The sequence below is a fragment of the Polyodon spathula genome, chromosome 10 (assembly GCF_017654505.1).
Source record: "Polyodon spathula isolate WHYD16114869_AA chromosome 10, ASM1765450v1, whole genome shotgun sequence".
Taxonomy (NCBI): Eukaryota; Metazoa; Chordata; class Actinopteri; order Acipenseriformes; family Polyodontidae; genus Polyodon; species Polyodon spathula.
This window is the reverse complement of record NC_054543.1, coordinates 29402017-29426063: the sequence shown is the minus strand read 5'-3', so window position 1 is coordinate 29426063 and position 24047 is coordinate 29402017. Positions and strand designations below refer to the sequence as shown.

General features: G+C 40.9%; 1 protein-coding gene across 4 annotated transcripts in view; it reads right to left on the bottom strand.

Annotated features, from left to right (window-relative positions):
- Positions 1 to 24047, bottom strand: part of LOC121322068 (striated muscle preferentially expressed protein kinase-like) — a 140042-nt gene that overhangs the window by 58737 nt on the left and 57258 nt on the right. For all 4 annotated transcript variants that reach the window (XM_041261560.1, XM_041261559.1, XM_041261562.1 and 1 more), the window contains 6 exons: positions 21594 to 23203; positions 19846 to 19989; positions 18400 to 18582; positions 4533 to 4738; positions 3971 to 4059; positions 3284 to 3459 (listed from right to left, as the gene is read on the bottom strand). In XM_041261560.1, the coding sequence (XP_041117494.1) occupies positions 3284 to 3459; positions 3971 to 4059; positions 4533 to 4738; positions 18400 to 18582; positions 19846 to 19989; positions 21594 to 23203 (2408 nt within the window). The remainder of the gene's footprint in view (positions 1 to 3283; positions 3460 to 3970; positions 4060 to 4532; positions 4739 to 18399; positions 18583 to 19845; positions 19990 to 21593; positions 23204 to 24047) is intronic.

The window sequence follows — 24047 nt, the reverse complement described above, 5'->3', positions numbered from 1 at the left end:
TGCGCGGTGTTGGGTTTGCACCAAACATAAAGCTTTGCATTTAGGCCAAAAAGTTCCAGTTTAGTTTTGTCAGACCACAAAACTTTTTGCTACAGAATCCCCTGAGTGTTTTTTTCTATGCTTCAAACAGGATTCAAGGTGGGCTTTCTTGAGTAATGTTTTCCTTTTTGCCACACTAACATACAGGCCAGATTTGTGGAGTACTTGGGATATTGTTCTCACATGCACACTTTGACCAGTCTTGGCCATACAAGTCTGTAGCTGTTGCAAAGTTGTCATTGGCCTCTTGGTAGCCTCTCTGATCAGTCTCTGTCTTGCTTGGTCATCCAGTTTGGAAGCACTGCCTGATCTAGGCAGGGTCTTGGTGGTGCCATACACCTTCTACTTCTTAATAATCATCTTGACCATGCTGTAAGGGATATTCAAGGCCTTTGATATTTTTTTATACCCATCCCCTGATCTGTGTCTTTCAACAACTTTGTCCCAGAGTTCTTTTGAAAGTGCCTTGGAGCTCATGGTTGAGTCTTTGCTTTGAAATGCACTACCCAGCAGAGGGAACCTACAGGAACTGCTGCATTTATCCTGAAATCAGGTGAATCACTACAATGTAACACAGGTGGAGGCCACTTAACTTGGTGTGTGATTTTGAAGGCAATTGGTTACACCTGAGCTAATTTAGGATTGCTATTACAAGGGGGGTAGACACCTATCTAACCAAGCTATTTCAGTTTTTATTTTTAATTAATTTTCTACACATTTCTAGAATATTTTTTTTCAGTTGGAAGTTGTGGGGTAGGATATGCAGATAAATGGAAACTGTAGAAAAAAAAACTATTTTAATGCATTTTAATTCCAGGCTATAAGGCAACAAAAGGTGAATATTTTGAAAGGGGATATAGACTTTCTATAGGCACTGTATGTAGAGCCAGTATTTATTTTACAGTTTAAGGCAGGTGGTTTCAAAATGATGACCAAAAACCTTCTTAAACCTATAAACATTGTCCTGATTCTGGTGAAAAAAAGTAAGAAAAGGGCAAACTAGGGATTTTAAGGACATAACTCGCATCATTTAATTTTATGAAACACAACAGATCATATATTCTATGTATCATGTACTCAAGTCTAACACAAAATATGCATTTATTTTTAAATGAATTTTGTTCATTGAAATATCGTTCAAACTTGTTAATTTTGCAATGGGCTGCAGAGTAACTCAAGTTGATAACTTTCCATTTATTTCATGAAGGTAATAAATACTGAGATGTCAATCACATCCAGCACTTGCCTTGTTTGACTTTTAGCTAATAAGAAAGACCCGTAGGTCCTTGTTGAAATGAAAGCTTACTATATATATATATATATATTTTTTTTTTTTTTTTTTTACAAAAGTTATGGGTTTTTTTTTTTTGGGGGGGGGGGGTTACATTTTATAGGATATGATAGTACTATCATACAAAAGTTAGTTTTTAATTATAGATAAAGAATGTGTTAAACTTAAATTCAAGGGTGGAAGAGTTAAATATTTTAACTTTTTTATAATATTTTAATATAAAGTTAATATTTTAACTTTTTCATAACTAACAATTCCTATGATGATTCAACGAAGAGACTGTACAAAAAGAATGCCCCAAAGGCTAAGTGAATTATTCAGAATTTTATGCAATTCTCAAAGTAAAACACACTGACTGTACTGTGTGTATTTACTGAAGTGAAAATGAATGTTGAGTGTTTGACTCACTATTTCATCTAATAAGGGCTTTGCTATACACTGTGTGGTCTAGTTTGCATCTATGTATAATGCCCAACGTCATTACAATAATAAATAATACTCCCATTGCAGTGCAGTCCATTCCAGATTCTACTGACCCTCATTAACACAAGTTTAACAAGTAGTTATTAACATACTGTGGCAGGGCAAAAGCCCTAAATGTAAAGTGTGTGTGTGTGTGTGTGTATATATATATATATATATATATATATATATATATATATATATATATATATATATATATATATAATATATATATATATAATATATGGGTGGTTAAAATCCTTCCTGACATAATACATGCGAGAATGTGGCTGAAGCCTTAATTGAATGATTAATGGTTAATTAGGCTCCAACCACATGGTATTTAAGGAACTGAGAATCCTTTATTTGGGGAGGGGTGTTTGAGAGGTGTGCTGGTGAGTGTGCTTATACAGTGTTTTGGAGAACTTAATCAGTGAAGGCAATTGCCTAGCCTAACAGCCCGATTGTCTTGTTTAACCTTTTATTTTGGCCACCATGCCTCTGTTTGTTTGTTCCAGTGTTTTGTTTGATTCTATTAAGCGCAAGCAGACGCACTTTAACTGCAGTTTGTAGCCTCAGTCACATTTTTGACGCTATACTGTTACACATACATTGCCTGCCACGGCTGTGAATGCAGAATGCTATGATGAAAAGTAGATCCCTGTGACCTATATACAGACAACGTATGTCCCTGTACAAATATATCTGTGATGTACTGATGGACAGATGAATAGGCTTATATCCCGAGATTCATATACTGTACTTTCAATAGCTTGTAGTAAAGAATGAGGTAATCCTGTTTCAGAATAACAGCATTATCAGTTCTCTATGTATTCAGCTTTGTCTAAATGTCTTAAAGTGCAGCAATGACATGTAATGATTTCATTCCATGGTATTTTCAGTATATCTGGGATCACATTGTACTGGAATTTAAGGGCAAGAGCAAAAGCAAAGGAACATTTTCTTCTGGGAATAACAACACCCTAATACAGTGCACCCTCTATTTTGATATCTGACTTAGTGAAGGACCCTACCTACTGTATACCTTTTTAATGCCTATTTTTGCAATGTCAAATATATTGGACACTGGGCAGCAAATGGTTAAACTGTAAAGTAGAGTACATGACAATTAACATGGCCTAATGAGGGTGCACTATAATAGCAGGAAACAATTTAGGTGCCGGAATGAGTCGTTAATTTTGTTCCAGGTATTTCCTTGCTAGTTCTCATAAAACTACTTTATCCCTCTTTGATAATTTACTTTAAAATAGGACCTTAAAATGTTAACATGAGATAGAAAAATGAAGCAATGCTGAGTTTACAGAGGTGTAATGAGGGACAGTTGCAAATGATGATGTGGGACTGAGGCCTGCCAACAAAACGTGAAATACATATTCATATAATAAAATAAAATAAACGACTGAGGTAACACTGAATAGAATGGAGGGATGCCCCTTTCAAACATATTTCAAACAATGGGAATGCCCTTACCTTTGAGCTCCAATTTTCCCTCACATTGCTTCATTCCATGTTCGTTAATTGCTTTGCAGGTATAAACTCCAGCATCCGACTTTTCGGCTGCAGTGATTTTCAGCTCAAAGGAGCCGCCCTCTGATTCAGTCACACAGTGACGACTGTCAGTCTTTATTGTCTGTCTGTTCTTAAGCCTGGAGGCAGAGAAATACTGGTATAGATATTATTTTGGCCACCTATATTGTTCTGAACCCCACCTTACTTTATACGTAGAGCTTCCTTGTTATAAGGCCGCCTTTTATGCTGTGGAATTTGTTATAAAGTATTATGACCCCCTAAATAGCAGTCTCTTAAATTAGTATTAAATTAGTATTAGAATATCAGTCATGGCACAAAATGTAAAGGCTAGCCTGAATCTGGCGAGTGAGACTTTAAGGTGGTATATAGTTTGGGATCAGCGTAATGGTGTGTGGGTAGCTGAAACCTGGACTGGCTGGGGGCATGTCTCACAGGTGTATCAAGGCTAATAATAAATAAATCCCCAGTTTGTTTAAGCTTGCATGGCCATGTTGCCCCATGTCTCCTCAATCCCAATGCTACACTTATCTTTAATTTCCAAATACACAGGGACCCTATTTTGAAGCAAGTACGCAAAGCCTTTGTGATAGACATCAGAAACATCAGAAAAACTGAAGGAAGCCCTACCAGTAAATCATGGGTTTGGGTTCTCCTTGAATTCGAACTGACAGGCTGACATCCTGACCTTCTATCACTGCTTGATCACTCAGGGATACCTGTCAAAAGTAACAAACATGTTAGTTCAATAAACATCTATCCAAGATTGTACTCTAGAGGCCCTGCTGTCTAGTTTCCTTATGAGTAGGGTTCTTAGTTTCAGTGTTTATTTCTGACATACGGAAGCATTCACTTTTTAAAGTTAAGCATTTATTTTGAGTCAATTAGGGTTCTTTGTTGAAAATCACATTAAATACCTGTTAATTGTGCAAGATAGTGGTAGAGACGAATGAATGTGAAAACAACACACAGTTACTTAATCTTATTGTAATATTCTCAGAAAATCCTCAACAAATATAAGGACCCCTTCCTTGACAACATCTATTGTATTAAAACTGTGAATTGTAATAAAGCTGTGTCTGCGTGATATTGCTGCACTTGTGGGACACACTGCTCAAGAAAAAATAGCATCTTCTTCTATTAGGGACAGCAAGATATTTATTGGTCAAGAGGTCTGGGTTAGGTAAATCACCTCAAAAGAGGGTGGCTCTTTGAAGCGTGTTTCAATGATACTCTTAGGTTCTGAGGCGTCTGGAATCCTCATGGTGTCGGGCTCCCGGAACGATGGAACTCTAAACTCAGCTTCCTCCAGCGGGCTGAGGTACTCCTCGTCAGAAGTGATGGGGCTACTGAAGTCCAGGGGGACACTCAGGGTGGTCCGCTGCTCCTGGGAAGGATCTGATGGTGGACAAAGCGAGACGTTAAGTAAGGGGCGTCCAACCGAGGGGCTGCAGGCCAAGCATTCACCAAAACAGTTCTTGATTTGCCCCGGAAACTCTTCAGAATAATTCACTTGGTTTCGATTTGCAGTACTGTTAACGTCCACACCATAATACAGGGCTACATTTGGAAAGCTATTTACTCTAAATGATCATTAGCATGATATTTGTCTGAAAGAAAAAAAAAAAACACAATTTACAATTCTAAAATGAATAAGAAACAACTTCAGCATGCTCACAAGCACCACAATAAAATAGCTGAGATGACATTTTGGAGTAAATAGCATTGAGAATCTAGAAGAGGGTCACCAGATCACATTAAATGTTTATAGCAAACTCTTGTTAGTTAGTCTAATCTGATCTGGTTTGTAATCCAAGCCTTGCTTTCATGATAAGGTGTATGCTTAAAGCAGTTGTAGAAACCAAACTTAAATATCGCAATTCACTACTACGACTACTGTGGTATTATGCCTTTTTTTCCCCGAATGGCTCAGGATGCAAATATAGCCTTCATCCATATATATATATATATATATATATTATATAATATATATATACAGGTATAATATATATATATATATATATATATATATATATGTATGTGTGTGTGTGTGTGTGTGTGTGTGTGTCTGTATGTATATACACAGCTCTGGAAAAAATTAAGAGACCACTGCAAAATTATCAGTTTCGCTGTGTGGAAGGGTGGTGGGTAATTCACTGACACAGGAGACAGACAGGTGAATTTGGCAACACCGCACAGGTGCCCAGTTTTATTTCGGGCTGCTATTTTTTCTTTTGTCCCGCAGATGATGCTGTGGGTCCATGGTCTGATTTACCGAGAGATGGTACACAATACCGGCACCCTTGCAGGTGCTTTGAAACAATAATTCAAAACAGAAGGCACAAAGAAACAGGGAAAATAAAACAGTAACAAAACTACAAAGAAAAGGTGCTGCCCTTGACAGCTATATCCCAGTCGCTGCTACCCGTGCGACCTGGATCGCCGTCCTACACTGCCGGCTAACTAGCCTGCTCTTTTACAATGCTTCGAGGTCTGCCCAAGGGTTCCCCGCTCTCATTGTCTCGCTGTGAGACTCTTTCTTTTTCTCCCAGCTGATTCCCGGTCCTGGACCAGCGCTTCCGCACTCTCGGCGCGTTTTAACAGGGCAGACCTGAGGAAACAGCGGAGCATTATTTTATAGGGCCAAAAATCTCCCAAGACTCGCCTCTCAGCCATTCAGAGAGGGGGAAAGTCCACACACCCACTTTCCCACCTCCCCATGTCACTGCCATGACTCACAGGTGGTTGTTGGACGACTGCCGCCCTCTTCCTGCAGCCCTGTGAACACGCCAGCAGAGTCAGCACAGATCTCCTCCTGCTACACTCTGGTTTTACTATTTATAGGTATGTGTTTGGGTAAAATGAACATTTTTGTTTTATTCTATAAACTACTGACAACATTTCTCCCAAATTCCAAATAAAAATATTGTCATTTAGAGCATTTATTTGCAGAAAATGACAACTGGTCAAAATAACAAAAAAGATGCAGTGTTGTCAGATCTCGAATAATGCAAAGAGAATAAGTTCAGATTCATTTTTAAATACTAATGTTTGAACTTAAGAAGAGTTCAGAAATCAATATTTGGTGGAATAACCCTGATTTTCAAGCACAGCTTTCATGCGTCTTGGCAAGCTCTCCACCAGTCTTTCACATTGATGTTGGGTGACTTTATGCCACTCCTGGCGCAAAAATTCAAGCAGCTCAGCTTTGTTTGATGGCTTGTGACCATCCATCTTCCTCTTGATCACATTCCAGAGGTTTTCAATGGGGTTCAGGTCTGGAGATTGGGCTGGCCATGACAGGGTCTTGATCTGGTGGTCCTCCATCCACACCTTGATTGACCTGGCTGTGTGGCATGGAGCATTGTCCTGCTGGAAAAACCAATCCTCAGAGTTGGGGAACATTGTCAGAGCAGAAGGAAGCAAGTTTTCTTCCAGGACAACCTTGTACTTGGCTTGATTCATGCGCCCTTCACAAAGACAAATCTGCCCGATTCCAGCCTTGCTGAAGCACCCCCAGATGAGTCCAATTTTCAGCTTTGCCCAACACCTGGTCATCTAATGGTTAGACAGAGACCTGGAGAGACCTACAAGCCACAGTGTCTCATACCCACTGTGAAATGTGGTGGAGGATCAGTGATGATCTGGGGGTGCTTCAGCAAGGCTGGAATCGGGCAGCTTTGGCATGAATCAAGCCAAGTCAGTGTTATTCCACCAAATACTGATTTCTGAACTAAGTCAAACATTAGTATTGTGTTGTTTAAAAATGAATCTGAACTTATTTTCTTTTCATTATTCGAGATCTGACAACACTGCATCTTTTTTGTTATTTTGACCAGTTGTCATTTTCTGCAAATAAATGCTCTAAATGACAATATTTTTATTTGGAATTTGGGAGAAATGTTGTCAGTAGTTTATAGAATAAAACAAAAATGTTCATTTTACCCAAACACATACCTATAAATAGTAAAACCAGAAAAACTGATAATTTTGCAGGGGTCTCTTAATTTTTTCCAGAGCTGTATATATATGGATGAAGGCTATATTTGCATCCTGAGCCAATGAAAAAAAGGCATAATACCACAGTAGTGACGTCAAAAAGGGACAATTCCTCTAAAGGAAAATATACTTGAACTTTGACCCATTCGACTCATCGAGACCATTGTGTCATTTTGAATCACTTGACAACACCCACAGTACATTAGTGTTGATTAATGATCAGCAAAATGTGAATATATTAAAATAAATAAATAAATAAATGTAATGCTGGTACATTCATATCTCAGAGAAACTGAAGAGGAACAGGAAATTAAAACAAGGTAAAGGCAATCATCCAAATAAAACTGAAGCACTAATGGATAACGACATAGACAGTCTGTACAGCACTGAAACACTATGTTTTTTGTTTTTTGTTTTTTTTAAATATATATATATATATATATATATATATATATATATATATATATATATATATATATATATATATATATATATATGTGTGTGTGTGTGTGTGTATATATATATATATATATATATATATATATATATATATATATATATATATATATATATATATATACTAACAAGTAACACAAAATAAACACAATTAACAAGTTAATAAGCTAGTTGTTAATTTTAAACTAAAAAAGTACCCTTTAAATTGTGACCAAATGGATAAACCACAAGTATTTCAGATTTATGAATTCTCCTGCAAGATCGGTTGTAATGACCACTGATATTCAGTCACAGGGAAGCTACAATACTTTCCAATAAACCGCAGATTTACAGGCTCCAAATTAATAAAGCACTTATTTCAGTGGCACCAAATATTCAGATAAAAGAAACAATTCAATGTTTATACATTTGAAGAAGCGAGGCATTGGCATGAGGCAAAAACAAAAATACAAAATTAAATGTAAATGAAATACATTATATATATATATGTGTGTGTGTGTGTGTGTGTGTGTTAATCAAATCAAATCTTTGATCTGTTGATCTCCCTTCATCCTGAAGGTAAAATGTTTTTTTTTTTTTCTGTTCTACTTATTATGTACATATAAATAATAACACATTTATATAATACAATTTTACAAAAATAATAAAAATTAGGAGCAATTACTACATGACATTGTCCCATGATAACATATAATCTCTTCTTTTATTAGCTCAGAAGATCTTTGGTGCTATTCCTAAAACACACAGCTGTCAAAACATCAGCAGAACTCAATTTGCATCCATTAGCCTTTAGCCAACTCACAGTATCTAACAGAATCCCAAATCATAATAACAGTTTCGTTTGCCCAGAGCAAACAGAAATCTTGCAGTATTCCCTGTTTAAAATCCAGTAAAAAAAAAATCAAATAAATAAAAAAGCTAAAAACTCATCAAAGATCTTTTGATAAGAGTTTGTGCTTTCCAGTGCCTACAACCAACCCCATATCTCAGCTTTTTATCAAGCAGGTCAAACTAAAGCAACATGTTGGCAGTAAAGAATTCTATTGGACAATAAAACTTACTCAGTCTTTGTCGGTCAGAACCACAGGTTGGTACCAGTAGCAGGCTGATTTTATGAGGGGAATCACAGCAGCACTTATATTTACTTGTCTGTTTTCATATCGGTATCCCTCCAAGATCCTGCTAAGAGATTACAGTCCGGAGACTCCCTCTCCTTCACCCTCCAACTGCAGACACACAGACATTTTCTGTTCTAGACTATTTTTAAACAAGTAACTGTGTCTACAACAATGCACTCCATTCCTTCTTTGTTCTCGCTCTCTCAACTCCTTTATTGCTCTTCTCTCCCTCCCACTTATGAACTAATCTCTGCTTTAAAGGTGCAGTCTCTAAGGTTTAAAATATATTTTCCAGCACTGTACCATTTCCACTGCTCCCTTATTGTGCAGTGTTAAAGGTACTATGTAAATGTATCGTTATGGGTTTTGATTTCAGGATTCAAAAAGAAACTCTATTGTAGGATATGTATTAATATTAAAACAAACATTTTGACTAGAAGTTGCACAATAGAATAAGCCATGCTGGTCCATATATGAGGAGTATAACAAAGGTTTTCTTTTTGTAGGAGTCTGATGTGACCTTTCCTTAAATTCAGTTTTCACGTCTCATCTGAAGACACCTTTGCAATGTATTTGATATACTGTATATATTCTGCAGATCCAATAAAACGGCCTCACCTTGTACTTGAAGATCCTGAGAAAGACATCAAGAAAGTATTTTATATCTACAATGTCGTAATGTTTAAATGTGTGCCTGTTCAACTCACAGCAGACCTCTAGTAATAATAACCCCACTCAACACAACAGACCTGTTAACTGGCCCTCGTCTCGGCTATCCCTCATTATAATTTCAGCAGGAATTACTCACATGCACTATACATTTAGTTGATTATGGTAGGGTTGTTATTTTGCAAAGGTACAGTTAGTATCCTATCATGTGCATTCTGTGTAATTCCCCATTGTGATTTCTACTTATACCACCATTTGCCATGCTTAATAACTATTTAAAAAAAAAATCAGAAAAGGCTCCTCAAAGCTGATTAGTGCACAATTAAATGCTTATATGCTTCCTAGATAAAATCTGTGAGTCTGTAATTAAGTACTATTTACCATTTTTGTGTATAGCACAAAAAAGAAATACTGTCAGAACCGAAAAAATACAAAACAAACATTGCCATTCTGTAAAACAATTCTGCCTACACTGTGGAAGTGAAAAGTGGTTTGTGTAGTCAACCTGGCTATTGTAAAAGTTAAAAACACAGATAAATGTTTCAGTTGTAGTCATTTAAACTTTTTAATTTTATTTTCGAAGCATACAATTACAAGTTGTTACTACTGTAGAATTTAGAAAGAAAAAAAAAAACTATACCAAAATGACCAAAAAATAAACACTGAAAAAAATAGGAACCCTGCATTACAGTATTTAAATGTTTCAGAATCAGAACTGACAATAATGTAGGACTGCAATGTCAGGTCATAAAAACGAATACGCTTTCATACATGAAAAACAAATATAAGGCCTGAGTGCCAAGTCATGGATCACCTCCCTCGGATATAAAACAGACTCTAATAATTGCAGAGAACAAAGGCTGCTATAAATATGCTGAGCCTCCAGTGCCCTTATAAGGTAAAGCATCCTTTCTCTCTGGCTGTGTCCACAAGTATAAAATCCCAAGGAATATTTGAGAAACTTTCAAAATACTTATATTACTTTCGTTCTTAGATATTGAGATTTCTCGAATCTAAACACAAAATCCCCAAAATTAAGTTATACCCCCTTAAGCAATTAATATACTTTCCTAAAATGAAAGAACACCATTATCCTACTTCAGTATTAACCACAGACCTAGCGATGACACAGTCCTTGGCGGTGTTCTAATACTCTATTATTTAAGAACACCCCTTACAAACAAGTTGTGGAAATACCACTGAACTACCTATATATTGCTCTGGAGAAATGCAGGATGAACCATTATCAAACATCATTACCAGCAATAGTTTGGAAACCAATTTCGCACAGTGGTCCTGATACTGTAGCCCACAGGTACAGTTGTGTTGCACTGGATGGCCACCGCTTATTGGTTCAAGCTATCGGAATGTAAAAATAGGAAATATCACCACTGCCATTTAAACAATGGATTATACATTATAGCTGCCTGTAATTGTGCTGGCTATTGAGAGCATGCAGGATCCTGTGGGGGGTTGGGGGTTGATGGAAACCCTGTTTGGATCTGCCTGTCAATCATGGTGTTGACAAAGAGGGTGTGTTACTTAGCCCCCTTTGATTGGTTGAGGGACGGGTCTTTGGTTATCCCTTGTAGGATACAACCTAGCAGAGGCTCTAGCAGATGGATAAGAATACCCCAGAGACTGAACGTACACAGAGAAAGAAATGAGGCTGCATGTTTCTGACGCAGCAGCAGGAGGCAGTCGACAGCCGAAATATAGTTACTACTGGCCCCAAACTGGTAACATACATACAGTGCTTTGCAAAATTATTCAGACCCTCTCAGAGTTTTCACATTGTGTTGCTGGAACAGGGAGAGATCTGTGCTGACTCTGCTGGCGTGTTCACGGGCTGCAGGAAGAGGGCGGCAGTCGTCCAACAACCGCCTGTGAGTCATGGCAGTGACACGGGGAGGTGGGAAAGTGGGTGTGTAGACTTTCCCCCTCTCTGAATGGCTGAGAGGCGCGTCTTGGGAGATTGTTAGCCCTATAAATTAACGCTCCGTTGTTTCCTCAGGTCTGCCCCACTTAGACGCACCGAGAGTGCGGAAGCTCTGATCCAGGACCGGGAATCAGGCGAAACAAAGAGAGTTTCATAGCGAGACAGAGAGAATGGGGAACCCTTGGGCAGACCCCGGCGTATTGTGACAGAACAGGCTAGTTAGCCTACAGAGTAGGACGGTGATCCGGGTCGTGCGGGTAGCGACGACCGGGATAATGCTGCCGAGTGCAGCACCTTTTATTTGTAGTTTTATTACTGTTTTATTTTCCATTGTTCTTTTCGCCTTCTGTTTTCATTATTATTTCTTTGAACACCTGCGAGTGCACTTGCTGTTCACGTACCAGCTGTGGTATTTCCGTGGTGCTGTCTATCATCGTTGATAGGCAGCCCACGGTCAACAGTGCCCTCTGCCGGAAAAGCAAGAACTGTTTGAAAATAAAACTGGGCACCTGTGTGGTGTTTTCAAGTACACCTGTCTGTCTCCTAGTCAGTGAATTACCCACACCCCTTCCACAGTTGCTTTAAAGCTTGCAGTCATGACACTTTGAAGTAGGAATTAATGTGTTATATCACACACCCCAAGCAAAAACAAAAAAAAAAAGAAGTAAATAGATAATAAATATTAATGGAAAAGTCATGACTGCATAAGTATTCAAACCCTTTGCTGTGGCAAACCTAAATTAATTCAGGTGCAAAATTACCTTAACAAGTCACACAATTAGTTGAATGGCCTCTGTCTGTGTGAAATATTAGTGGTTCTCATGATTTCATTATAAAACACCTGTCTCTGTGAGGTTCCTTGGTCAGGTAGTGAATTTCAAGCAAAGACTCGACCATTAAGACCAATATGCTTTCAAAGCAAGTCAGGGATAAAGTCATTGAAAAGCACAGATCAGGAGAAGGGTACAAAAATATATAGAAGTCTCAATATTCCTGTGAGCACAATCTACTCAATCATCAAGAAATGGAAGGTGCCACCCAGACACAGCCTAGATCAGGCCGTCCCTCCAAACTGAGCAGCTGGGCAAGGAGGAAACTGGTGAGGGATGCCACTGTGAGGCCAACGACAACTTTGAAAGAGCTACAGAGTTCAATGGCTGATGGGAGTGTATGTGTATCAATCAACAATATCCAGAACAATAAGCCATCTCAAAGCTCCATGGAGTTTGCAACAAAGCACCTGAGTGATCCTACAAAAATGTGGCAAAAGGTGTTATGGTCAGAGGAGACCAAATTAGAACTTTTTGGTCTACATGCCAAGCGTTACGTTCAACACCATCCCTACAGTCATGCATGGTGGTGGCAGCATCGTGCTATGGAAGTGCTTCTCCTCAGCAGGGACTGGAAAGCTTGTTAGGATTGAAGGTAAAATGGATGGAGCAAAGTACAGGCAAATACTAGGGGAAAACCTGTTCCAGTGTGACTTGAAAATGGGGCAAAAATTCACCTTTCAGCAGGACAATGATCCAAAGAACAAGGCTAGTTACACTGGAGTGGTTTAAGAATAAGAAAGTGAATGTCCTTGAGTGGCACAGTCAAAGTCCTGACTTGAATCATATTGAGAATCTGTGGAAAGACTGAAAAACTGCTGTCCATAAGCAATCCTCAAGCAACTTGAGAGAGCTTGAGAAAATCAGTCAAGAAGAATGGGCACAAATTGCACCAGTCAGTGTGCTAAGTTGGTAGAGACTTACCCAAAAAGACTTGTGGCTCTAATTGCTGCCAAAGGTGCTTCCACCAAATAGTTGACAGGTCTGCATACTTATGAAATCAACATATTTCAGTTTTTTCTCTTTGGTTTTTGCTGACATACACTGTAACTTATCTTACCCTTAGAAGTATTCAGTTTGAGCATTCAAGTTTTGAATAAAATATTAAGTTTAAAAAAAAATGTGTATGCATCTGTGACAGGTTGACAAGTGGTGATGTCAGGCCAGAATGCAGGAAGCAAAACAAAGGCAACGTACTGCAGGGCAAAAAGACGCTTGTGCCATAGTGGGAGGTCCTTCACCCCCCATTCCCTTCATGGCTGGCAGCTCCCTCTTCGGGGTCACCTGCCACCGTTTCTCCTGCCGCGAAAGTGCGGCTGGGGGAGCTGGTTTCTTGACCTCCCCCCTTCTTCATGGCGGGCAGATCCCCTCTATGGGGCTCCAGCCACAGTATTTCCTGCTGCCAGGTAGGACTGGCAGCGACCCCAGGCGAAGCGGAGCATGCAGCGACCACAGGAGAAGCAGAGCCCTCAGCGACTCTAGACAAAGCAGAGCCCTCAGCAACTCCAGGCGAAGCAGAGCCCTCAGTGACCCCAGGCGAAGCAGGACCAGCAGGAACCCTAGGAGAAGCAAAGGAGACACAGGCAGCCCCAGGCAATGCGGGACCTTCAGTGCCCCAAGCCGAAGCGGGAACCTCAGTAACCCCAGGCCAAGCGGTACCTTCAGCAACCCAAGGCCAAGCGGGACCTTCAGCAACCCCAGGCCAAGCGGGACCTTCAGCAACTCCAGGCGAAGCGGGACCTTCAGCAACTCCAGGCGAAGCAGGACCTTCAGCAAATCCAGGTGAAGAGGGACCTTCAGCAACTCCAGGCGAAGTGGGACCTTCAGCAACTCCAGGCAAAGTGGGACCTTCAGCAATTCCAGGTGAAGCGGCACCTTCAGCAACCCTAGAGGATAAAAAGGAGACACAGGCAGCCCCAGGCGGTGCGGAGCAGCAGGCAGCCCCAGGCGATCCAGATGTGGCATCCCTTAGTGGAGTGGGTGTCGCATCCCTGAGCGAAGCGAGCGTGGCATCCTTGGGTGGTGCAAGGCAGGCATTCCCAGGCGATGGTGAACTGGAATCTCCAGGCGATGGCGAACTTGCATCCCCAGGCAATGGCGAACTGGCATCCCCAGGCGATGCACGACAGGGCAGCAGCGGTCTCTCGAGAGGCAAAGGTGGCAGTGGACCCTCGGGAGGTGATGGCGGGAGGGGAGCCCCTGGCCACGAAGGCGGCAGCCGGAGCCCCACTCCTCCCAATGGTGGTGATGGAGGTAGCTCCTGCTCCTCTCCTCTTGATGGCAAAGGTGGCAGGGGCTCCTCCCCTTCTGGTTGCGAGGGCAGCAGGGGCTCCTCTCCTTCTGGCTGCGAAGGCGGCAGGGGCTCTTCCCCTTCTGGCTGTGACAGCGGCAGGGGTTCCTCCCCTTTTGGCTGTGACAGTGGTGGAGGCGGGACTAGCAGGTACTCTTCCCCTGCATGTGCCGGCTGTGGCTGTGCCTCAACCCTCTTGGGTGTTGGCTGGTCTCAGAACCACTCTGGCCACATCCCCAACCAGGCCCCGGTTCCAGGCCTCCTTATACTGGGGGTCTCCACAGGGGCAGTCCTCCCTGACATGCCCAAACTCGCCACAGGAGCCGCAGATAGGAGCCCCTCCTTCCTTCACTGATCCTGCTTAGCTGCCCAGTCCTGGGGTCCAAATGGTGTTGGATCCCGGGACCACCACCTCTCGGGCTGCTGCTGTTGCCTCTGCTGCTACTGCCGCTTCTGTTGCTTTTGCATCTCTACCTCCCCATCATCGTCTTCCTCACTCTACAAGTAAAAAATAAATTAAAAAAAGAAAAAAAACTGTAGTACCTGCACACCTCTCAAAGAGAGGGTTTCTACTCGAGGTACTTCTTGATGCCAAAAAAGGACAGCGGCCATTGCCCCATCCTAGACCTAAGACACCTCAACGTTCTTGAGGGAGAGGAGGTTCCAGAAGGTCACACACCACCACATCCTCCAGGCTGTCCGGCCGGGAACTAAAGGACGTGTATTTTTATGTTCCTATCTGTCCAGCGCACAGGAAATATCTCTACTCAGGGTGATGAATTACCTGGACGACTGGGTTGATTTGTTCCCAGTCCAAGGAGGGGACCATCGCCCACACAGCGATTGTGACAGAGCATCTGTTGAGGCTGGGTCATCCTCAACGATGCGAAAAGCCAATTAATACCGGTGCAGAGTATGGACTACTTGGGTCTCCGGCTGGATTTCATCATGATGCAAGCCTACATGTTGGATGACAGAGTAGCTGCCATTTTCAATTGTCTGGCCCTGTTTGAACTAGGGTCCTCAGTGCAATTGGTGTTGTGCCAAAAATTACTGGGTCTGATGGCTGCAGCTTCGTCATCCATCCAACTGGGGTTGCTTCACGTGTGCCCACTCCAAGCATGGCTCAATGCCTTTCAGCTACACCCCAAGCACGACAGACACTGTTGGCTGCAGTGTCTCGCCTATGTTGGAAAGAGCTATGCCGGTGGAGGCAAGCCCCTCACCTTAGCGAAGGCGTAAGAATGGGAGTGATATTCAATCGTCAAGTGGTTACGACAGACGCATCCATCTCTGGTTTTGGGGGGGGGGGGGGGGGGGGGGCGTTCTTGGAAGGCAGAGGAGTCTGCAGATCCTGGTTGGGTTGCTGGACATCCCTGCACATAGACGCGCTAGAGCTGAAAGTGGTTCATTTCGCACTGCAGCACTTCCTCCCTGTGCTTCACAACCTTGTCTGCATGGACAATCAGTAGCTGCATATAGTGTCAGTAGCTGCATATGTGAAACACCAGGGAGGGCTTTGGTCCCTTGGGTTACACCGCATAGCTTTTCGGCTACTGATCTGGGTACAGAGATATAGTATATTTAGATATAGCAGTTTTTTCTCTAGTAATTTAGACTCACGCCTCGCCTCTGACACTCCTGGAGCGCAGAAAGCTTTTGGTTTTAATACAGGTGACCATCTTCCGGTTAGCAACAATTAATCAATTAATTAACTCGGGAGATGGTCACCTTCTGCACAAGGTTTTTAAATAAATAAACAAAACAGAAACACACAACTTTTCGCTGTCCGCACAAACACAATATATAATAATAATAATAATAATAATAATAATAAATAATAATAATAATAATAATAATAAATAAATAATACATACATAAATTAATACATACATAAATATTAAAAACACACAAGGGGTGGGCACCCCGTCACAGTACCATTAGGTTGCTGCATTGTCTTTGACTATCATTTTGTAATGGATGCTCTTCTTCCCAATTTCTGCTTACCTAATATTATGGTTTATTATGGTTTAACCTAATTTAGGAAGCCACAAGACATGCCAATGTGTTGTTGTGAATGTAAGCTGCATTGCTAGGTGGTTTGACATTCATAAGGCAAAGCTGAGTGCCGGAATCCCTTTAAATGTGGTATATAATAACAGCGCACACCTTGAAGTTTTAAGAAGAAAAACCTGAACAGCCCGAGAAACTAATAGTTTAGTAATGAGGCAAAAACAGACCAAATCAGTACACTGTTATCTAACATGATTAGTTAGAATCAAAGACAACTGTTCATCATTTCTAATGAGTTTAATCGCAACTAGGTGAGAGTTTGAGATGCTGTTACAATGTCAGAAAGCATGCACATATACCATACTCCCATCTGGGACTGTCGTCCCAGAAGGGATAATAAAGCACATGATAGCTAATCAAAGTTGCTGGTACAGCTCATTTAGTTTAATTAAAATCTTCATAGAGACTGTGGGAGATTAAATCAGACTAGGATATATTTAATTGCTTGCATTATTAATGTCTTTGAGTGTTCAGATAATTATATTTTATTCCAAGTCGTTATTATACCTTAATTATTTTTATTGCAATTCTTGCAAGTTTAAAGCTATTTTTTGTTCTTGTTATTCCTAAGTTAGTAAATTAAGAAAAATTGAACAGAGGAATATACATTTATTAAACATGAATAATAAATTGCTTTTTGTCCCATACTGAAAAGCAGCTCAATCTGTCAAAAATAAGACATCCACAAAAAAGGCTCCAAGAGCCAAATAATCCCAAATTTTAAACCCCATTTAAAAAAAAAAAAAAAAATTAAAAAGTGTGTGAAGTTCTTTCTCTGAGCCCCCTTTCTTTAAAGGTATTTTCTTGTATTTAATATTTCAATTTGGAATATGACAATATTTCAAAAACTATAAAGTAAATGTTAATGCGAATTCCTGGTATGACTTAACTTCCTGTACTGTAGCTGTTTTTTGTTTTTTTTTGGGGAGGGGTTTCATCTACGCAAGCAAAGAGCCAACACAAAACAGAGGGACCAGTGTTAATGCTGCTAATGCCAATAGAAGGCAATACAATTGACTTTTGACATAAACAATAACTTACCTTACATTAAGATCCCTTGTTTGCCAGAGGCAATTGTAAATTAGTAATACTGAATGAAATTAACAGTGAAAATATTGTCTATATAGCTGTGTGTGTGTGTGTGTGTGTGTGTGTGTGTGTGTGTGTCTATATATATATATATATATATATATATATATATATATATAATATATTTGTTATATTACCTTATTTTGGAAACTTTGTTGCTAATTAAATGAAAATCCTTTATGTTGAAATATTAAGGATTCTCCCAGTCTCAGCAGGAATGAGCTTGTGTGTGAGAGAGACCAGGGCTGACAGGAAAATGCTGTTTATATAAAAAATTGTCCGGAGAGAGGCTTACTATGATAAAAGGCTCATAAAAACAAATTGCGTGGAGATAAATCATAACCAACAAGGGCACTCACTACTAAGAATTTCAAAAATCTAAAATCTGTTAGGCTGTGCGATGAATAGAATACCAATGGATAGCTGTCTCATAGAAGATGTCCCTATGTTTCATCATAAGAGATCTGCTCCTTCTAAAACCAAACTCCTTAATCGTATTTAAATGTCACCCTTTCTTTATTCATGCTAGCATCCACTTAACTGTCTTTATTATCCTACTCCTGGCTGCACACCAATCCTTTGACATGCTCACCCACCTGATTTAACTGTCAAAGTGGCGCTACAGGAAGCCTTGCCCACTTCGTTGACAGCGCTAACACAGTACTGTCCGGCATCGCCAGCTTTCACCCACTTTATCAGCAGGGTGTGCCTCTCTCCTTCCACTTTAACCAGATGGGTAGGACTGCTCCTTACAGGGATGTTGCCATGTTTCCAAGTTGCTGGGGGAAAAAAGTGATAGTGGGTTTGAGATGATCAGTGGTTAAGGGAACTGCACCACATGAAGTTGTTGGTTGTGGGTGGTGGGAAACCTAACCAAGGCTTTTGTCAGATGCCTGTTTTTATTTTTCCCAGCTATGAATGGCTAATGCACAATATGGCTTGACATTCACATAAACACGAAATGTGTTTGTTTTTTTAAGCCCTATATTGAACCCAGCCCATACGCAATCAGCAAAAATAATTGAATAATTACAACCAAGAACTTTGATAACTTTGAGAAGACATCCTAGTAGGATACTGTGAACAGGTTGGCTTGTGTGGTGAAGTCAGGCCAGCAAGTAGTAGTACACCCAGACAGCAATGAGATAAATGAATGCGCTGATGCACAAGTTTAATTATAAATAAAACATTTAAACAAAACAAAACACTTCACAAAACAAAAGGCACAATGGACAAAATAAACAGACAAGCAAATCACTAACAACGAACCCCAAAACAAACATCCTGCTGGTAGTTGCAACACTAGCAGCAATCGTTTTTACTTTTAGTTTAGTTTTCCCAACTCTCTCCCATTCTCTCCACACTGAACACCCAACCCTGTGTGCGTGAAACACTGACTCTTTTAAGCAGCTATGCCGAGACTCAATTTGCTAATCAATCATTCAATTAAATCTCGGCACAGTCTGCACATGAACTACTTTGCGACATACCCGTGCCCAAATACTAATACACATTTTATCTGCATGTGGAGTGATTGTGCAATCCCTGTGTCTAAACACAAATATACATTTTAAATCACCCATGCTGGGCACCCCACCACAGATATCAACAACAGGAAGGAAAGGCTAGAGACTCTGATAGTTATTACATTTTTAATTGTTTTACTGTTAACATTTAACCTATTTATTTTAGCAAAACTCATGCTAAATATTATAAAAATGCATCTAAAAATTGTGCATCGGTGTGTTTGGGTGATTTAATCATGAATCACTTGTGTATCACTTGTGAATTTATAACATCAGCAGCACCTCATTACAAACAGTAACCTTGTAATTCACTGCAGCCCATTTATTGATATACACAATATATAATATATTGACAAACACTAAAACTGAGCCAATATGGGGAAAAAAGTCATAAGCAATGCTGGGTCATGAAGTCATAACATATTTGAGTCATCCTAGAAGTTTCCATAGGAATTATTAGAGTAATTGAGCAGCTGTGTGGAAAAGGAAAGTGAGAAGCACACAGGAGTAACTTGCCTTCTGGGAGTGGATTGCCAGTGATGACACATTTGAGCAGCGCCTCTGTGCCAGCCTGTGCAACTATGTCCTGTAGAGGAACCTCAAACACAGGGGACTCCAATGGATCTTCTCCTGCTGACATGTACGAATCATCCGAGGACTCTGCCAAGTAGAAAAATAAAAATTCTGGTTATAGAGTGCATTTTACGGGCTGTGCGGAAATCATGAAATTAGCCCACTACCACGATTTTTTCAATATTCTTAAGAAATAAAAATAAATTTCAGAATTATTATTTGTATTTCATACAAAAAAATATCACATTAAATAAACTTACGGCTCTGCTGTGTGACTGCGTGCACTACTCTCCATGCACATAGTGCTGTGCAGTGTTTATGTCATGTGACTATATGCAATCTAGGTGAGAAATTTAAATACTGCACACTGTAAACAAGAAAATTGATGTCTCTGAAAAGGCTAAAAATGTGTCTGCAGCAGATCGCATAAAGCAGTATCCAGCAGGAGTTTTACACAGCGATGGGTAAGCTCTTCAGTACATCCTGCAACATTACTGTAGATCAGTACTGAAAATCATCTGTTTCAAGATTCAAGTATTCACTGAAGATTCAAGTATTCAACGAACGAGAAAGGCATAAAACCAGAGCAGTTCCACACTTGCTTTACTTGCAAAGAAACAACAAACAGTGACTTCCATGTTCCAAAAGTCCAGGGAAAACTGGGAAGCACGAAACACATTAAATTTTGACTTGACAGAATCGCTTGTTTGAGAAAATATCTCTCTTGAAAAACTGGACGTCCAAAAGTTACATAAATTCTTCAGACTGAATGTAGCAAATGGTGGAGTGATCCCTTCATCACCCAGCTGAGACATGAATACTTACCTAAAGCTGCTGAGTATCACAAACAGGAGATTATGGAATTGATAAAACAGTCTGGTTGCTTGTCAGTGGTCACTGACGAGTCGACTGATGCCCAAGATCAGTATGGGTGTTATACATTTTATTTGCCTTACAAGATCTAAATGTTGAACATGCATCTGATGTAGAACTAAAAGCTGTCCTTGCAGATATACTTTACCTACAAGCTGTTAATTACAACACCGTTTCAAAAGTTATTGTAAAGTGCTTGAATAGCAATTTTCATAGGGCCTTAAGTATAATATAAGTAATGAAGAAATAACTTGCTGTTTACCACGTAAATAAGGGGTAGCATGGTTAGCTTTCACTTGTAGGACATATACATTATCAGGTAGCCAATAGACTTCATATTTTCAATGTAATGAAAACAGTAACCCTCATTTTTGACCTATTGCCTAATATGGCTGCAATATAGTGATCATGCGACATCTTGGTGAAATTTCAGCACTGTCAAAGCCTCATATCTAAGAGACCATTTGAGATTATGACGTCATGTCTGCAGGGTTATGTAAACATAACACACTGTCTGCTAAAGTAGTCAGTGACATTGAAAATGACCACTGACCCAATACGGCTGACATATTGGTACTTTCTTGGTTTCTTCATTATAACTAACATACTTTCACATATTAGTAGTACATAGCTATATTCTATGATTCTAACAGTGAAAATCCATTAGCAGTGTTAACATTTGGCTTTGTTAAAATTCCTGCTGAAATGGAGTTGATACAAAATGAATGAAAGGTCCCATTTTTATTTTTGTTCTATACATCCCTTTCACCAAAAGGCAATTTAGTCTTTCACTAAAATAATATAAAGACAAGACTTACCTAACTCCATATCTGGAGATATTGGACGAGTTTTACAACCCTTCCCTCTTCTCTTCTGGGTCTTTCCTTCCTTCGCCACACTGGATTTCTTCTTCGTGTCAGCCTCCAGACCAACGCTTCCACCACCTGCCTCCGCCTCTACCACAATCCGGGGTAGCATGGCTGGCCTTGGAGCTGGCTGTGAAAGGCTCTCCTCAACTTCCATCTTCTCCTTCATTTTCTCTGGCAAGGGGCCGGGGGAGGGGAATTGTGTTAACCTGGAAACCATTGGAGGAGCTTGTGTTGGTAGTTCTTGAATCTGGGCAGCTTCTTTGGGGGCTTGTGTAGGTTTGGAAACCATTGCAGGAGCTTGTGTGGGCACCTGCGGGAGCCGTACGGCTTCTTTCTGAACCAATGGACTAGAAGGTTTTTGCACAATCCGCTGTACTGGAAGCTGTGTTGTCTTGGTCTCCTCTACTTCCACTCGAAGGTGCTGTGGTACTGTTCGCTCTTCCCTCTTCTTCTGCACTGCTTTCACTGGGACCAATCCCTTGGGTAACTCTTTGCGGGGAGTGATTCCACTTGGCTCTCTAGTCACAGAGGGACGATTGGTTAAATCAGAATGTGACTTTTTTTCGAACATATCCCCTTCTTGCGATTGGTTGACTGTTGCTAGGCCCCTCACTAAAGGTTTCATAGAGCTCAGCTGTTGCTGCTGCTGTTGAAGCTGTTGTTGTTGTAGTTGTTCCTGTTTCTGTAGTTGCTGTTGCTGCTGCTGCTGGATCCTCTCTCTGTCTTGCAGCTTCTGAAGAACCTCAGGTGGAATTGGCTCCAACTTTTTTATAGGTGATCTCCCGCTCCTATGTGAGATCTGCTCTGTGGAGAAGGATTTGCTTAAATTGGGCTTGCCTACCACTTTCTTGATGCGCTGGAGCTCTTCGGTGAACTTGTTCTCAATGTCTTGGATCTTGTGACTGTAGCAAGGTTTTTCATCAAAAGAAGAAGCCTTCTTCTTAAATATTGACCTCCGCTGAGCTGCTTCAGCCCTGAGTGCCTCCCTCAGATCTTCCCTGGAGCTCTCTCGGGAGATTTCCGTCCTGCTCTTCTCATCGTCTGACTGATCAAAGGAGCGCGTCCGGTGGAACCCGGCCCAAGAGCATCCCGAGATGGAACCCTCATGCTGGTCAATACTGCGCCGCCTTTCCTCAAAGTAGCGCACCTTCTCAAAGATCTTAGAGCTCGCCCGGGCCAGCTTGGGGGAGGGCCGGAGTGTTAAGTCCTTCCGGGAGTATTCGCTCAGTGGTGTCTGTGGACGGGAATCCTGGGTGCCGGTTTGGGACAGTGCGGAGGATTTAGGCTGCTTGATCTTGTCCTCAAATTCTGAAGGCACTATATCCAGGTACTCAACAGGGGTCACGATTTTCTTGCGGGGGGTCAAGGGGGTGGCTGGGGCTGACCCAGAGCGGCTGGGTATGGGATTGGAGCTAGATAATTTGCCAATTTTGGGAGAGGGAAGTGGAAGAACTTGGGATTGGGAAGAGGGGTATCTTAGGGACCCAAGGTCCCATTTCTGCTCCAGCTCAGTGGCTTGGCAGCCATAGTCTTCCCTCAAAACGTCTCCACAAAGGCTCCTGAAAGAAGGTGATTAAGGGAAACTTTCTGTTAGCTCTGAGGTCTGGGTGGTGGTGGAGCCCAGTTGTTGGGAAGAGGACAGGAAGCCAGTGGTTAAGAAGCACAAGCTTGGTGCTGAAAGTAGGTTGGCCTACTAATTAAAGACCATGCTGGCTGAACAAGTAAAGCCAGAGGAAGGGAAATTACCTTTTGTGAGAAATGAGGGCTGGGGGGCAGACTATTATAATTGTCAGAGTAGGGCTGGGAGTTAGTGTCCGAGTTTTATGAGGGTGGGGCTGTTTGTTAGTTAGGACTGGGAGTTGGTTCTTTTAAGTTGGTTGGGAGGAAGTGGTGCAAATTGATTAAAAGCGTTAAGGGTTGAACCATGAGAACTGAAGGCTAAAATGCTGGCTGGTCTAGCATTTAAAGCTGTAGGCACATCAGTTAAAATTGTTAGACAGGAGGCTGTGCAGCAAGTGGTCTGGTAGGCTGGCTTTTAGTTGAGAGGCATGGTATGTTACTATCCTTTTTTACAAGGAACTAACATTTAAAACTGTTTTTAGGACATTTGCCATACTGTGGGAATATCTGCAGTTCTGTTTACAACCACAAAGATAACTCACTGCCACACAGCTAAAATTATCCAATATCTACCGTGTAGGTTGGCAGAGGGAGATCTGAGGCCTGATATTTGGTATTGTGCTTGATTAAAAAAAATAATTATCCTAATCCTTCCAACATAACTGGACTGGTCCTGAATTAGGCCAGGATTCCACCAGAAAGCTAGCTCATTACTAGTTTACTGTATGAACAGTACAATCAAGGCAGTGCTGAAACACAAAAGGCATGCAAGAACCTACAGGC